The sequence below is a fragment of the Aptenodytes forsteri genome, unplaced genomic scaffold (assembly GCF_000699145.1).
Source record: "Aptenodytes forsteri isolate BGI_AS27 unplaced genomic scaffold, ASM69914v1 Scaffold269, whole genome shotgun sequence".
NCBI classification, from domain to species: domain Eukaryota; kingdom Metazoa; phylum Chordata; class Aves; order Sphenisciformes; family Spheniscidae; genus Aptenodytes; species Aptenodytes forsteri.
This window is the reverse complement of record NW_008794418.1, coordinates 178450-193846: the sequence shown is the minus strand read 5'-3', so window position 1 is coordinate 193846 and position 15397 is coordinate 178450. Positions and strand designations below refer to the sequence as shown.

The window sequence follows — 15397 nt, the reverse complement described above, 5'->3', positions numbered from 1 at the left end:
CTTCAGTTTCCTTGTTGTACTGCAATAAGCATGTTTACTAAGCGTCTCAAGGTAAACCAACATCACACTGCCTAGCTCCAAGGGACAGATCACGTCTTCTATAAGTTCATGTTCTTTTTATTTTCTCTAATTCTCTTATGGAATTCTTGATTGAATCAAATATTCCTGTTTCTTCTGCTGTGGAGAACTTCCTTGGCTGGAAGGAGGGCTAAACTTGCTCTGGGAAATGGTGATGGTTTAATTTGTCATACAGGCATCCATTTATCTCTGAGGCATCTGATTTTTCTTATTCTAACAGCAGCCCCTGGTGCAAGTGGCCTCTTGGTGCATAGGAGAGTACGGAGATCTTCTGGTGTCTGGTCAGTGTGAAGAGGAGGAACCAATACAGGTATAGCTTGGGAAAGAACAACAACTGTGTACCTGGCTGAGGCTGGAGCTGCTTGATGCTGGCTATGTGAGGGCAATGTTTGCAATGGTTACTTAGCACTGGTGTCCATGATGGTGATGGACCCTGGACAGGAATCTTCTCCCCATGCTACAGGCACGGGCACCATAAACACCCACTGTGAGGACTGCAGCTACAATTGGCAGAGCTGTGTGGTTTCAGTGCTAACCTAGCTTGCAGGGTATCTGCTAGGGCCTTAGCTGTGTATTTTGGTGATAAACCTGCTCTTCAATGTGTGGAACAGGAACTGTATTTTAAAACTAGTATCATAAGATCTTCACCTAGATGCATCTGTCTTATAGACTCTGAAGATATGCTACAGGCTCACAAAGTTGCGGAGGAAGTACAACATGGCCATTAAGCAAGAGACAGGTTTTTACAGTATGCCCTGGAAGGCTTGCTGCAAAGCTTCTCTCTGCCTCAGCCTAACCTTTCTGTACCTTTTCAGGTAACAGAGGATGAAGTTCTTGATATTTTAGAAAGCGTCCTGATATCTAATATGTCTGCATCTGTTACACGAGGCTATGCTCTCACTGCCATCATGAAGCTTTCCACAAGGTTCACCTGCACTGTCAAGTGAGTTCTCATTGACGTTGTACTGCACAGGGCTTTGTTGCAAATAAGCTGGCATCAGTTGTCTTCAGTAGAAGTATTCCTTGGACATGTTCTGCTTCCATGGTTTACAAGAGTTGCATTGTTATTTGTTGGCTTTTACAGTCCTCCTTTGCTTGCAGGGTGGAAGACTTCCACTAATTTGTACTGTTTTCCCTGTGGATGTCCTCTACTGTGTAGGGACTTAATCCATGGTGCTGTTGCTTGAAAACTCCTTTATGGGAAAGATAAGTCCTTACTTTCAGTGGGCTGTTCTTTCCAGTTCCTTTTTCGGATCATGGAGAGAAAAATAGTCTTGTTTCCTACTGATGGCTTTTTCGTGTGGGTAGTTGAGCTTTCATATGATATACCTCGTGGTGGTATATTAATCACCTGCTGATGCTGTTGTAAAGGGACAGTTCAAAAATGGATGTTGCATAGATACTCCAGGAAAACAGCAGTGATTACTGTTTTAAATGAATTACACAGGACACCTGTTGAGCAGAGGCCAGATAGTGTCTTCTGGATGACACATGCTAATCCCTTGCTTATTGCTGTTAATTCCATGGTGTGTGAGTTTGGTTGTTTTGTTTTTTGTTTCTCCCCTGCCCACACAGTCGCATTAAGAAGGTAGTTTCCATTTATGGCAGCAGCATTGATGTGGAGCTACAGCAGAGGGCAGTGGAATATAATGCACTTTTCAAGAAATATGATCATATGAGGTAAGTGCTGATGAGTTTTGGTGTTTGAAAAGTATCATTATAATCTATTCTGATCTCCTCTGTACCACACTTTGTGCTTTGAGAGCTTTGTCTGGTGATTTTGGTAGGATTACAGAGGAACTAGAATCCCTTCCTCATTTGTAGGGTTAGTGAGTGTTTTAAGAACTCATCGTATCCTGGGAGATTGTTCTGTGATCAGAGACTTTCTCTGCCAAAAAATTTGCCCTGCTTTGAGCTTGAACTTGACTAATTTTTACTTCTAGGTGTTGAATCTTAAATTTGCTAGCTGAGTAAGTGTCTGCAGGTAGCTTTTACCATGCTAGCATTACCACAGTCATTAGGTTCAAACTGATCTTAAAATGTCTTTGGAATAAACATGCAGAGATCTATTGACCTGTCCTCCTAAGCTGTGCTCTGAACTTGAGGTAATTCTTCCAACTGTTATACTTTTCAGTTTTTCAGAACATCTTTTTAATTTACTATATCTTCTCGTAGAATCTGTTTAAAATCTCAAATTCTGCATGCAAAGACATACTATTTCACTGCACCACTCGGCATCCCTGTTTTACAATTCATGAGCATGTTAACCTCCTTACATCTTATCATTGAGAGGTCCCCATTCATCATTGCTTTGCTCAAGTGATTGTTTCTTTATGAGAAAGTTAAAACCCTGCATTGTTGCAGTAAATAAAGCTGTAATTCTCTGCAGAGTAGTCATTAATCTGCTATGTACATTAGTTAATTGTTGATACATAGGAGCACCACAGATTCTGTTCAGTGAGGATCATAGGATTTGGAGGAGATCTTCTGGGGATTAACTTCATCCACCCTTGAAAACTTTCCGTAAGATTCCATTGGATGGAGGAGCATCCATTTTAGAGTCTAGATGAGAGGACAGAGTCCAGGGTGCCACTGGACTAAATATGGCCTGTGTTTGTAGGGGCCTCCAAACCTTGTTTCAAAGGCTCTTACAATCAGTTTTTTCCATAGGTACCATCCTATTAGCTATTTGTAGGACATAACATCTTTGTAATTTCCTCTTTTCTTTCCTCACGTGGGATCCATGCAGCAACTCAAAATTGGTCTTGGAAAAGTCATGTTAATGAGCTAGAGTATGTGAGCTGCCTAGGGTTTCACATGAAGCCTTACGAATGAGTTGAGAAAAATCTAGCATGAGAGGCTTTTGATCTGAGTTGACCACTGCAGACAGCAGTGTCTGGCGATTAGCTGGCTTTTGATCAGATGGCAGTGTATGCTATTCATAGTTTTGGGAAGCATTGCACTTCAGAAAAACATATGTGAACTTCATTCAGTTTTACAAGAGAGCATCTGTATTTTCCGTCCCTCCGTCCCCCCCGTCATGTCCCCCCGTATATTCTGGTGTTCATTACAGTGTAAAGGTCAACATTTTAATAGTTTCTGCTCATTAAGACTTTGTTCATGGTCAAAAATGTGGCCCGTTGTTGGGTTTATTGGCACTGGAACACTTTTTCAGCCCAAAAGATGTGTAGACAGTGTGGCTTGCCCCTATTACATGCAGCACTTTATGGCTTGATCTGCAAGGGTAATGGCCTTTCTTGTATTACAGACTAGTTCTCTCTATACAGGTTTTCCTAGTTTTTTGTTTTGATGTCACAGGATTCTGGATCCCATGCCTCTTCTTCAGTCTCTGTATCATTTCAGGAGGGTACTCTCAAGGGCTGAACTTAATCTCTTTGGAAACTTAATTAGGCTAAATGAGGGCATGGTGATTTGCTTTTCCAACTTTGTCACCTGTTCTAAGATGTTAACCCTTCTGCAAAGAGAAGTCAAATGAGCTGACTCTCTGGCTCAGCTGCATGTGGAACAGAGCAGTCAAGTGTCCCATGTCTGCAGTTAATCCACCATTGCTCAATTATTTAGTCTTTGTCTCAGGTTTGTTATCTTAGCCCTGCAGTGGAAACTGTCAAGTACTAGGGGAAAACAGGAGGCAGGAGGGCTTGTTTGGCCTTCAGCTGTCAACTAATGTATTTACACTGGCACAGAATGCCAGGGATTGCTTCTGACTACCTCAAGCTGTCATGCAGTATTACAGTTCCCCTGCACTGGAGCTAAAAGGAAAAGGCAGATTGCCCTGTGTATAGCACCTCCTGAATGTCTGAGTATTTGGATTGGGATCCAGGAAGATGGCACAGTGTAACTATGTCAGCTTCTTTCAGGCCAGCCCTGCTTGAGAGAATGCCAGTAATGGAGAAAATCACTACAAATGGCCCTACTGAGATTGTACAGACCAACGGAGAGACAGAGCCAGCGGTACTGGAAACCAAACCTCCACCCTCTGGATTGCAGCCTGCTAGCCAGGTAATGAAAACTGATCTAGGATAAGTTTCCACTGCCTGTCAGACCACACTACTAGCCACTGCCAACAGTAAGCTGAGACCATCTTCCTCCCCCTCTCTGCCTCTTTGCTAGTTCTGGCCTGGTGATGATTGCATCATCTCTCTACTCTGATGGCTCTAGTGTCAAGAACAGGTGTGTGGAAGAGGTCATTGTGGGGAGTGCAAGAGCAGGGTGGGGTAAAGCCATATATCCCCCAACCTGTCTCAGTGTGCACGAACTCCATCCTTCTCTATCTCTGTGCTCCCAAGAGCATGGAAACTAGATCTCTCATGGGGCGTGGGACCATAGCCAAACCAAGAACCTCTCTGACTGGCCAGCAGCTCTGTTGGTCTTCAATCTGAGAGCAAGTAGAATCTATTACATTTGCAAGGGAAAGTAGCAGGAAGTTGAATACTTAACTACTACATCCACTCTCTCATTAGGCAAATGATTTGTTGGACTTGTTGGGGGGAAGTGATATAACACCTGTAATCCCCACTGCACCTACAAGCAAGCCAGCCTCTGCTGGTGGGGAGCTTCTTGACCTCCTGGGAGACCTCAACCTAACAGGTGAGCAGGCTGCATCTCTTTAAAAGTCTACATTCTCAGTCCCTGGGGTGGGATGAGGGCTGGCTAGTTCTTCACTTTCTATCAAATCCTAGTCTTCGCACTTACTCTTACCAAGATCCATATTAGCACACAGATGGGAGTCAGGGAATGAAGTCACAGGTTGACTCTGCATGATTAGCTGGTGAGACTGGAGCATTTTCACGGGAATGCTGTGAATGCGGCTGGGAATGCTGTGAGCTGTTCCAGAGAGGATTGGGAGATATGAGGAATTCATTCCATTTGAATGCCTGCCAGCTCAGGAGGAGCCAGTCCTTGTTAGTGAAAGCAGAGAAGGGGAGAATGACAACACAGATGATTTGTAGAGCTTCATGTAAAGAAATATGATACACAGCAGTTGATCTTTGAAGAAGGAGTAATTACTCTTCATTTCATCACAGCTAAGTAATAATCCTTCAACATTTCTTGTAGGTTCTCCAGTATCTGCCCCTGCGCCCCAGATAGCACAGCCTCCGTTCCTGCTTGATGGACTTTCATCACAGCCTCTCTTCAATGATATTGCTGCAGGTTAGGGACATGTAAATCCTTAGCCTAAGGTGCCACAGCACCCAACTAGAAGAGGAAACAAGGAGTAGTAAAAAAAGGGGGGATTTGGGAGTGAAGTGTGGCACAGACACTGGAGCAGGATGGGGTGTGTTTAATCTTCAGAAGAGTTCATGTCTGGGGTAAAGTAAATGTGTTCTATGATGTTGAGAATGATCTCCAGATTCTGTAGGTCTGCTGCTTTTTGTTTTCTGCAGGAATCCCCTCAATTACTGCATACAACAAGAATGGGCTGAAGATTGACTTTACGTTTGAGAGGTCAAACACCAACCCTAGCGTCACTGTAATCACGATACAGGCCTCCAACAGCACAGAGCTGGATATGACAGATTTTGTTTTCCAAGCTGCAGTGCCAAAGGTAGAGCCACTTAGGGCAACTACAGCGATAGGTTGAGGGCCAGCTGCAAATACTTCCTGATTGGTGCTTTCATGTAGACAGAAACTTGCAGCATGGTAAACAAGGCTAAGAGCTGTTAATAGGTTCTCTTACTGCTCAGTTTGGTCATCTCTTTCTAGTCTGAAAGTAAATGTTATAAATACAATAGAACACCGGTTCCTATCAGATTGGACTACTTCTGCTTGGATAAAATCTTGTTTTAAAATCACCGCTTTCTGGGAAGGTTGCTAAACCACACGCAGAAAAATGTTGGGTAAAAAAAAGTGAAGACACTAATCTTTCCCTTTATTCTTAGTTTTGAAGAAATATATCATGCTCTTTGCAGCTATGAATACATGAAAAAAAATATTTTAGTCTGAAAGTAAATGTTATAAATACAATAGAACACCGGTTCCTATCAGATTGGACTACTTCTGCTTGGATAAAATCTTGTTTTAAAATCACCGCTTTCTGGGAAGGTTGCTAAACCACACGCAGAAAAATGTTGGGTAAAAAAAAAGTGAAGACACTAATCTTTCCCTTTATTCTTAGTTTTGAAGAAATATATCATGCTCTTTGCAGCTATGAATACATGAAAAAAAATCTTTTAAAGCTATTAGCTGCTTATAAAAGTTTAAATGAGTCCCCACGTGGTGATTAGTGATGGTCCTCCTTTAAGCAATGAATTGTCTCCCCTTGCACTTAGCTGCAGCACAAAATATGGGAGACAGATATTGCCCAGTTTATAGTAGAGCAGATCATTTAAGCAGGATGTGATTGGAATGTTCTTCAAGTTTGGGAAAATACATTCACTTCTGGAAGTTTCACTTCACTTCATTCACTAATGCTCTAACTTTAATTCAGATAGGTTTCATACCTGCAGTAGGAAGGAATTAGGGGAAGAATGGGCCTCCTGAAGTTACAGGTGTGCTGAGCAGTCTTGACTGTTCCTCTGCGTGTGACACTTGAAACAATGCATCGCTGCTGATCTTGATACACTGCAGTAAGCCCTCACCCCCTAGTATTTGTGCTACCTGGATCTTACTTGTGTAGAAAGCAGGTGGGCAAGTGAATACTTTGTTCTTTACAGATAGGGAATTGAAGAACTGATTATTTGACTTTATTGTGGCTGTACATATACTGTCAGGGCCAGGAACTGAACTCTTAATTTTCCTTGCTTTCTCTCAGTGCAAACAAATCACTTTCTGTTCTTACTTGATTAAGCATCAAATTGTTTTCTCTTTGTGCTTTCTTCAGACATTCCAGCTGCAGCTCCTGTCTCCCAGCAGCAGTGTCATCCCTGCATTTAACTCGGGGACCATCACACAGGTCATTAAAGTCCTGAATCCACAAAAGGTGAGTAATTCCGAGAACAGGTTATTAAAGATACTGTCTTGGAATCGTGCATTTAGTGGCAGTCAGTTAGGGATGCATCTCTGATGAGAGATAGGGAGTGATGGTAGTGAATGATGTGTTTTTAATGACAGTCACTTTGATTAGGGTTAGGAAAAAGTTATGAAAAAGACAGGAGGTCTTGGGCACAGGTTTGGCCCTCTATTTGGTTATACTGCTAAAACAGATTCACAGCTTTGCTATCTTCTTGAATTCATTAATGTCTTTTGCATCAGAATGGTTGTTAAACAAGTTTTTAGATGGCCTTTCTAGAGGAGCTCAAGCTGGTGTTAGTATGTTTTGTAAAAGTGATGTCTGAAAGGCAAGCATCTTGTCATATATTTAACATTCATTCTTGCTATCTGCAGCGGTGTTACTTGAAATATTTGTTACACAAAAAATGGCTTGATCCATAATCTTAAAAAAAATCATCTGTTTTCTCAAGTGGTGTCACTTGTTTTTTAATGTGATGAGCGTAGTTTTAAACAGTTAATGGAAAGAATCTTTAGGTGTGATTTAATAATAATTCCTTTTTTTTTTTACAACCTTCAGAGACAGGCTTCAAGACTGGGATACAACAGACTTGAGGGGAAGGAGGGGTGTGGCCCACATGTCCTCCTTAAGAGGCTTTGCAAGTATTCAGATGGCATCAGAAACTAAAATAAAATTGAGATCGTGTATTTCTTCCTTTGTGGGACACCCTTAAGATCTTAAACATCTTTAAGAACTTAAACCATCTTAAGGTTTTTCATAGGTTAACACTTATGTACTGCTCTAGATGTTAAGTGTTGCTGCCAGACTCATCTGCAAATTAGAAAAATTCTCAAATCTCAGCCCAAGATCTCACTGAAATGGGTGTCTTCTAGTGCATAGTTTTTGTGGTTTCCATGCATCTCCCCTTATCTCCGTGTAGTGTGCTCCCCTCTGCCTCTATTAAGGCAGAAGACTAATTATTCTCTTTTTGTCTTGTATACATCTGATATGAATTTCTCTGTGGTGCTAGAGCACCTTTCAAAGATCACCTTGAAAGTTATTTTCTGAACTTGGGAGGGTTTAGGAGTTTTCCTGTAAGGTGCCAGAAGTTGTAATATATCCACCTCAGATGGGCCCCACAAAGTGAAATACACCTAGATAGTGGGATGCTTTCTTGTTGGACCATAGAACTCCTATGAACACTTCAGAATACAGAGGTGCAAAATAGTATTTTACTACCCTCTTCTCTTGCCCACTGTTTTCTAACTCTTCCACCTCAGGCATTTGTGTATCTCTTACTGTCCTTTCAATTGCTACTGCCTGAAAGTACAGCTTTGCAAGAACCCTGTCCATGAGATAGTGTAGTTACCTGGAATGCTCTGAGGGAGGCAACTTTGGAACAGCCTTGCTATTTAGGAGGTAGCTGTTTGTCTTGTCAGTGTTGTAAAAAAAAAAGTCTGTTCACCTGGACATGGACTGTCATTATGCTGGATTGAAACTGATGGCCAGTTTCCCAAAACAACACCAAATATAGCAAAAACTGATACTGATTATATTGATCTACTAGTGATAAAGCATCACTTCTTTATCCTGAGGCTGGTTGGAGCAGTCATTGTCTTCCTTTTCTCCCTCTGCTATCCATTTTGCATATTTTGCTGTAGGTACGGGCAAAAGAGCCAGAAATAGTCAACTTTTTGCTTTTCCTTTTAGGATTTTTGGGAAGCAAGTTTTTTTTGAGAGTGAGGAGAATAGGGAACCTGGCTGGAACATGCTGTGCTCTAGCTATTATTAAGGGCCACCTAGTATCTGGATGACAGCCAAATGACAGAGTATAAAACAACTGAACTATTCCATCATTTACTCATAGCAGGAGGAAATGTTCTTAGAGAATCTGTTTCCAGTCTTTCTTAAGCTATTTCCTTCATAGTGCTACTGAGCTATGCAATACTTGAAGTTTCCAGACCGCTGCTTTGAGTGCACAGCTAGATGGGAAATGACACCTCTCCCTGCGAGCCTAAGTGCAGAGCAGCAGAGTCCAGATCTGCCTCCTGCTTTCTTCCATTGTTAACTGGGATTTTAAGGCAGTTGTTTTTGTATTTAAGGACTTCAGTGCTTGTGAGAGCAGGGCCAGTGCAGAGAGAGATGTGGGTAGAAGCTGTGCTATAGCTTTTCTGAGAGCTTGTACCTGGTCTGAGAACTACAGTGACCAATCAGTGTCCTACCAGATTAAGCATTTATCTGCAGTGTCATAGCTTACCCTGCACATCCTTCCAGCAAGCTCTTGTGGTGAGGAAAGGTCTGTGTTTTGTATTCATGGGGTAAGGGAGGGGAGCTGGACGTGGGGGGATTCGCTGACCTTTACTGAAGACCTGAATTTGTTTTGTGTTTGTTCCCCCCCCACCTTTTCTCTTGTAGCAACAACTACGTATGCGGATCAAGTTGACATATAATCACAAGGGCTCAGCAATGCAGGATCTAGCAGAAGTCAACAACTTCCCCCCTCAGTCTTGGCAGTGAGGCTCTGGCACCATTCTTATTCTCACCCCACCCAATCAAAAGAACTCTGGGAAGAAGGTTGTGATCCTTGGCAATCCCCCAAACTGCACCATGGGCATGGGGAACAGATGAGACCTGCTGATGAGGAGGCATTTTCCTGAAGTGATTGCTGACTTTGAAGCATATCTGTTAAGACTAATCTCCTCTCCTCCGCTGATGAGGCTGGCAGCTTGTGCACTCCCTCACACATGTGTTCACAGCCGGAAGCAACATTCCCTTCTCCCCTCCCCTCCCCCTCCGCCCCCCCGCAAAGAAACACAGCCTGGTTGGAAGAGAAGTCTGGAATTTCTAGCAGGGAAACTTTCTTCTCTCTGCAGCAAGTGAACAGCTGCCCCTTCTTTCTGCTGTCTTTTTCCCCTGGTGTGGGCAAGGCGTGTTGTCATTCATTACAAGCTGGATTCCTTCAGGTACTTTCATATGGGGCTCAGACTGGGGACTTGGGGAATGTCAGGCTGCCCTGCCTCTTTCTTCTTGTATCCCCTATGTCTGAAGGGGCTGGAGGCTTCTTATGGCCTATTCAATGCATTATTGTATACACCCACCTCTTAGTTATGTGGTACATACCAAGAGCAAGTTAGGCCTTGGGAGTTCATCTGCAAACCTGGGACAGTGCAGGAAGAGAGGTGCTGGGTGAGAGTTGATAAAATTGCTTTGGTGCTGTACTTGGAAATGAAGACCTTACACTTGATTTTTCTTTCTTTCCGTCAATAGCTACAGCCATGCAGATTCACAGGCAGTCTTCTGTACCTTCCCCAGAAAGTGTGGTGATGTATGACAGATGTAGAGATCCAAGGAGCAGCTGGTTTTCTACCACAGACAGTTTCAAAGCCTTTTAACCCATTAGTTGCGGTTTATGGGTAGAAAAGACATATTCAATTTTGTAGATCAGTCTTTGAGGGCTCTGTTCCTGCTGGGAGACTCATCAGAGACTATGCTGCAAAGTTGCTCTTCCCAGTTATTCCAGACCTTCTCCCCAGTTTAATTTCCAGAGCCTGTTGTAGACCCCCTGGATTCCGTTTGAGTTACTTCTGACTGGGATATTTGTGTTGTATCTGTAATATTGGCACTGAAATAAAGACCATGCGGTTTAAAGAGACCTTTTCCCATTTTGTTACTTAATTGATCCTTGTAGTTTGCTCTTTGCTCCCCTTTCAGAGAAATGTGGTAGTTCAGGTTGTCTGAAAGTAACTAAACTGTTTTTTTTTTTAATGGAAGCCAGTCATTTGAGTATTTGGATCCAAAGATGTGAGGTCCAGTACTCTTCAAAGCTTACAGAAAGCTGTGTTCAGTTATGCTTCCTAGTGTGAACTGTTGTCGAGGTAGTAGAGTTCCGTGAATTCTCATGGAGGCGATGTATAGGACATAAAGCACAGTGTGACAAAACTATTCAGATGTTCAGCACTCTTCAGGGAGGGAGAGGGGAGGATATCTCTTAGATCTTCATCCATGAATGTGCTGGTAAGGTGAAGGTACTCCAGCTTCCAACCCAGTGCTTTCTCAAAAGAAAGGGATGGCACATCTGCTTTATTTCTGTTATAGGGCTTTCCGGATAGCGATCATTCAGTGCTCTGATGGCAAGCTGAGACACAGCTTTTTTGCATCTGCAAAAGTACTAACACTAGGTTCAGTTCTTGCCAAAAACACTGCAAGAGTGGTGCAGTGTACTTGGGGAAAACTGAAGACCTATTCTGCCCTTGAGTTGGGAGCAGAAGGCCACTAAAGGTTGTTCAGTCTGCTTTGGTTTTAACTGTATTAAGTAATATAACGTAGGACTGACTGTCACTGACTTAAGTGCTGGTCTGTGTAGTGGAATAAATTAGCTTCTTTTGGAGGGCATTTTTGCTGCCTTATTGATTAAACAGGTTTGGGCCTTTGGATTAGCAAAGAGCTTTATTATTCTACTGGAACTGGCATCAGCATGGAGTTATAAAATCTAGAAGAATGATGTATGATTTCCTAAAAAGAAATTCTGGGTTCTGGCAGGGTCATGCCTTGGCTATCAGTGGTGAGATAGATACTGTGCTTCAGCTAGAAGCATCGTGAAGCAGGCAGTCTTGCAGAAAGTGGCTGAATCGAAGTCCATTTGTAGGTGCTGGGTATTTACCTTTGTTGCTTTCACTGCAGTTGTGACTATTCACCACCCCACTAGCTCAAGCTCCTTAGTGTTGAAGGCTGAGCATGTTAAATCTAGACTCTGGTAAGCGAAGGCTGAGCATGTTAAATCTAGACTCCGGTAAGCTCTGAGGGCGTCCCAGATACAAAGCTAATGGAAAGTCTTTGCCTTAGTTCCTGAATGCCCCATAAGCTCTCCCATTCTCCTCACAGAATTGTACATGGTCACTTGTACTGAAAGCTGGCACACCTCAATCTCCATTTGTTTTTGCTGAGAAAGAGCACTGGTGCAGGAGATTAGATAGGGAGAAAGAAGTAAATGGTCTCTCACCTGGCCTGTTTGTTGCAGCGTAGTTGGGAACAGCTTATTTTGTCCCTCTTGTTGCACTTGTTTTCTGTCCCCTAGAGCAGCTGGGTTTTCTTGTTGGTCTCTGTCTGGTAAGCATGTAGGGTAAATTCCTACTATGTTCTTGGCTCCTTCAGCCACCCTTGCACAGAGTGTTTGTGGTTTGGAAAACAGGCGCTTTGTCATGTGTTTCCGAGTTGAGCTGAGGAGGTGGTGCATGTACCTGAAATGCATTTTGCTTGAAGTCATCCCTTGGCTATGAAGTACTCCTTTGTAGCAGCTGAAGTTGAGCTGTTGTCCTTGGAGCTCTTTCCCTTCCCCTTGCTAAGGGATGGGGTACTCGCATTATGCCAGAAGGGAGGCCAGGTTTCACATGTTCCCATATCTGCAATACTAGATAGCATTGCTTGCTCTTTGACCCCTAAGTACATCTCTTAAGCTCTGTGCTGCTGCTTTGTTTTCTCACTGGAGAGTACCCGCATGTCAACATCTGAGGCACTCTGAGGATAGGATGAGTCTTTTTTCCACCAGTTGAATGCAACAATTCTTACAGGTCTGGTCAACATTTTCCTGCTTTAGTGTAAGGGGAATATAAAAGGAGCAAGATACAGACTTCATGGCTTATCTTACTAATATCTGCATTGGAGACTTTGGAGCTGAGAGAGATCGAATGTCTTTTTTTTTCCAAGTGAATGTATTTTGAGTCAGAAAATGACAGAAAGAATAGTGGCCATAATGGGCCTGAAGGGGGAGAAGACATGGGAAGGTCCTAAGCTTCGACTTTGTCCAGGTTTTGATGGGACAAAATATGGCCTTGAACAACCTTTTGAAGCAATAGCAGTGAGGGGACTGCCACCTATACAGTACCTTGGATATATAACTCAGAAGATGCTGAAACAGCTGGGAAAGGTGACTTAGTGCCTTCCCCAAGGCTGGTACTAGCTGCAAGATGGAGCAGCAAAGATGGCTTTTTTTAGATCTGCTGGTGCGCTTTCTATGTGTTCATTTTCTACTTGGGGGCTGTGAGGGAAGGAGCTACTGGACTGCTTCCCTCTGAACTTTCACTCTATTCCTGTATATTCCTTTTTCTTTCCTGATGTTGTAATTTACATTTTACATAGATCCCCATCCCACCTCTTTGACAGTATAGTAAAAAAAAAAAAAAATCCCAAACCCAAAACAAAACCCCAACAAACCCAACCAAATTTAAAGTAAAACCATGCCATTTGAGCAGGGAGCCTGGTGGCATTCAAACTTCTGCAGACCTATTTTTGAGATGTGAAAAATTTAAATAAATGCTGAGTCTTAGGTGAGTGAGGAGCATAACGGATGTAAACATTTACATGGGATGCATTAGACTTCTGCTGTGTGTATTGTCTTTTGGTTGAAACAAATTATGAAGTGACTAATAAAATGAGTCAATATTCAATGATTTAAAACTGTGCCTTGTTGCTTTTTGCAAGTACAGTGGGATAGGACTTACTGATTCTTAATGTTTAGCCATGACAAGGTCAGATGATGTGAAATAATCAATAAGGGCAGAATTTTGAAAAACCTTCCAGGAAATTTTGGAGAGCCAAAACAGAAGAGAGCAGACAATTACAAAAGGCTTAAACAGTTCATGTGAAATACCACCCTGAACTACCAGCGGCAATGCTTGTCCAGGTGCTAGAAAGGCATGATGAGATCTGAACACAAGGAATTTTTTTCCTTGGTGTCTGCAGCCCTGCCCTTGGAGCTGGTTGTGATTCCCTTGCTGATTAAAAAGCTCCCTTTCATACTCCATGCACCTCTGGGACAAGGATTGTTGTAATCTCATTGTCTGTTAAAGCAATACACGTGCCTGCTTAAGGTTCTTCCTTGCGTTTTCAAGTCACAGTAACACTTTATTAGATAACTTTTCATGTGTTTTCTGACACATAATTGCACTTCTCTCTGCAAAGTACAATCCCCTCAGTATTGCAATGTGTCCTTCCTTCATGGAAATTCTCTTGAGGCAAAGTAGTTACAGAACTACGAAGCTGTAGCTACAGATGCTGGGAAAACCCAATGAAAATTTGATTTATTTTTAAATAATCTGTTTGTGTGTATAGTCTGGAGGTGTTAAGAACTAGGTGGCCTTTCCTGTGGCTACCTTGGTTTAATGATGTGAATTAATACAAAGTGCCAGGGAGCACTTTTAACCATGTTGATAAGATGGGTTGTCTGTCAGCTCCTTGTTTTTAAATAGGAGAGCCCTCCAGATACCAGAGAATTCAGAAATGGCATCAGAAGCTGCCGGGTTGTGTGGCAGTGAACGGTCAGTCATCTTGGGCCTGGTTCTGGAGCGGGACAGACCACTGGGAATCTTTTCCTTGGAGTTTGTCCTGTGCGTGGGGCCTAAGCCCAGGGAGCGCTGTGTGGGCAAGTGCTGTGTACATCACGTGTGCCCAGGAGCAGATCCACAGTGCTGCGTAGCAAAATGCTCAGGTAGACCAGGAAGAAGGCAGGAAATGTTTAAAGGAAACACGTAATGGAATTGAAAGTCTTTGGTGCAGTAATAACACCAGCGGTGAGAATTTGGAAAGTGTGTCTGGACTTAACTCTGAAATAAGAGCGGGAATTAGTGTAGCAAGAGAGAGGTGTGATGACAACAGGCTAAAGTGTGTTAAAGTTTGGAACCATGGGTGATCATGGGGAAGGCGGGAGGCTTTTGTTGTTTTGTTTTTAATGTGCTTGATCCTGTTCAGGCATGAACAGTAGCTGTATTAAAGCGTTAATCAAATTCTGGTAAACTGCACAGTGATGATGATAATTATTAGCAGACAATAGTTAAGACTGCCTGAGCTAACATGATGGACCTGCACAGCACTGGGAGGACGGTGATACGCAGATGCTCTGCTGTGTAACTTCAGCCTTGGGAGGCCGATGGTAAGACGCTCTGGAGGTAAGTGAAGAAAATCATGTGGCAGGACAGTTTGAGAAGTATACAGGTAAGCTTTTCCGTCTTTCCTTGTCTGGCTAGCAAGTTGTTTATACCTTACACTTAAGAAGCAGCTGTATGACTTGCACTAATGACATTACATAAATACACTGCTTGGGGAGCTTCGTAGTCTGCTGATAGTGCTGTTGTCGTGTGCTGACTTGCTAAAACTCCCTAGAGCGTCTCCAGGGAGCAACTTGGCACTTGCTCTGAAATGCTCGCACGAGGTAAGGGGCAAGGACTGAGGCAGGTGCAATAAGGCGGTTCAGCAGCTGCCGCGCACAGTCCGCGCTCACGGGAACATTCCCCTTTGGCCCTCCCCGTGGGGAGGCGAAAGAGCTGCTCCGCCGCTCCGGGCCGGAGAGGCCGGCGGGCCGGGAGCCGGGCGGCGGCA

The 15397-nt window shown here is 43.2% G+C and overlaps 2 protein-coding genes across 4 annotated transcripts in view; both read left to right on the top strand.

The window, feature by feature from the left end:
* AP1G1 (adaptor related protein complex 1 gamma 1 subunit) overlaps positions 1-12748 on the top strand; it is a 36628-nt gene extending 23880 nt beyond the window's left edge. For 2 of the 3 annotated variants that reach the window (XM_009289429.2, XM_009289428.2), the window contains 9 exons: positions 299-388; positions 894-1021; positions 1654-1758; positions 3957-4098; positions 4560-4686; positions 5155-5250; positions 5484-5644; positions 6920-7018; positions 9443-12748. In XM_009289429.2, the coding sequence (XP_009287704.1) occupies positions 299-388; positions 894-1021; positions 1654-1758; positions 3957-4098; positions 4560-4686; positions 5155-5250; positions 5484-5644; positions 6920-7018; positions 9443-9544 (1050 nt within the window). In that variant the 3' untranslated portion in view covers positions 9545-12748. The remainder of the gene's footprint in view (positions 1-298; positions 389-893; positions 1022-1653; positions 1759-3956; positions 4099-4559; positions 4687-5154; positions 5251-5483; positions 5645-6919; positions 7019-9442) is intronic. The other variant, XR_658077.2, reaches the window with a different exon arrangement.
* Positions 12749-12776: 28 nt separating this feature from the next.
* PHLPP2 (PH domain and leucine rich repeat protein phosphatase 2) overlaps positions 12777-15397 on the top strand; it is a 48076-nt gene continuing 45455 nt past the window's right edge. Inside the window, exons 1-2 of the mRNA XM_019474671.1 lie at positions 12777-12950; positions 14936-14967. Of these exons, the coding sequence (XP_019330216.1) occupies positions 12777-12950; positions 14936-14967 (206 nt within the window). The remainder of the gene's footprint in view (positions 12951-14935; positions 14968-15397) is intronic.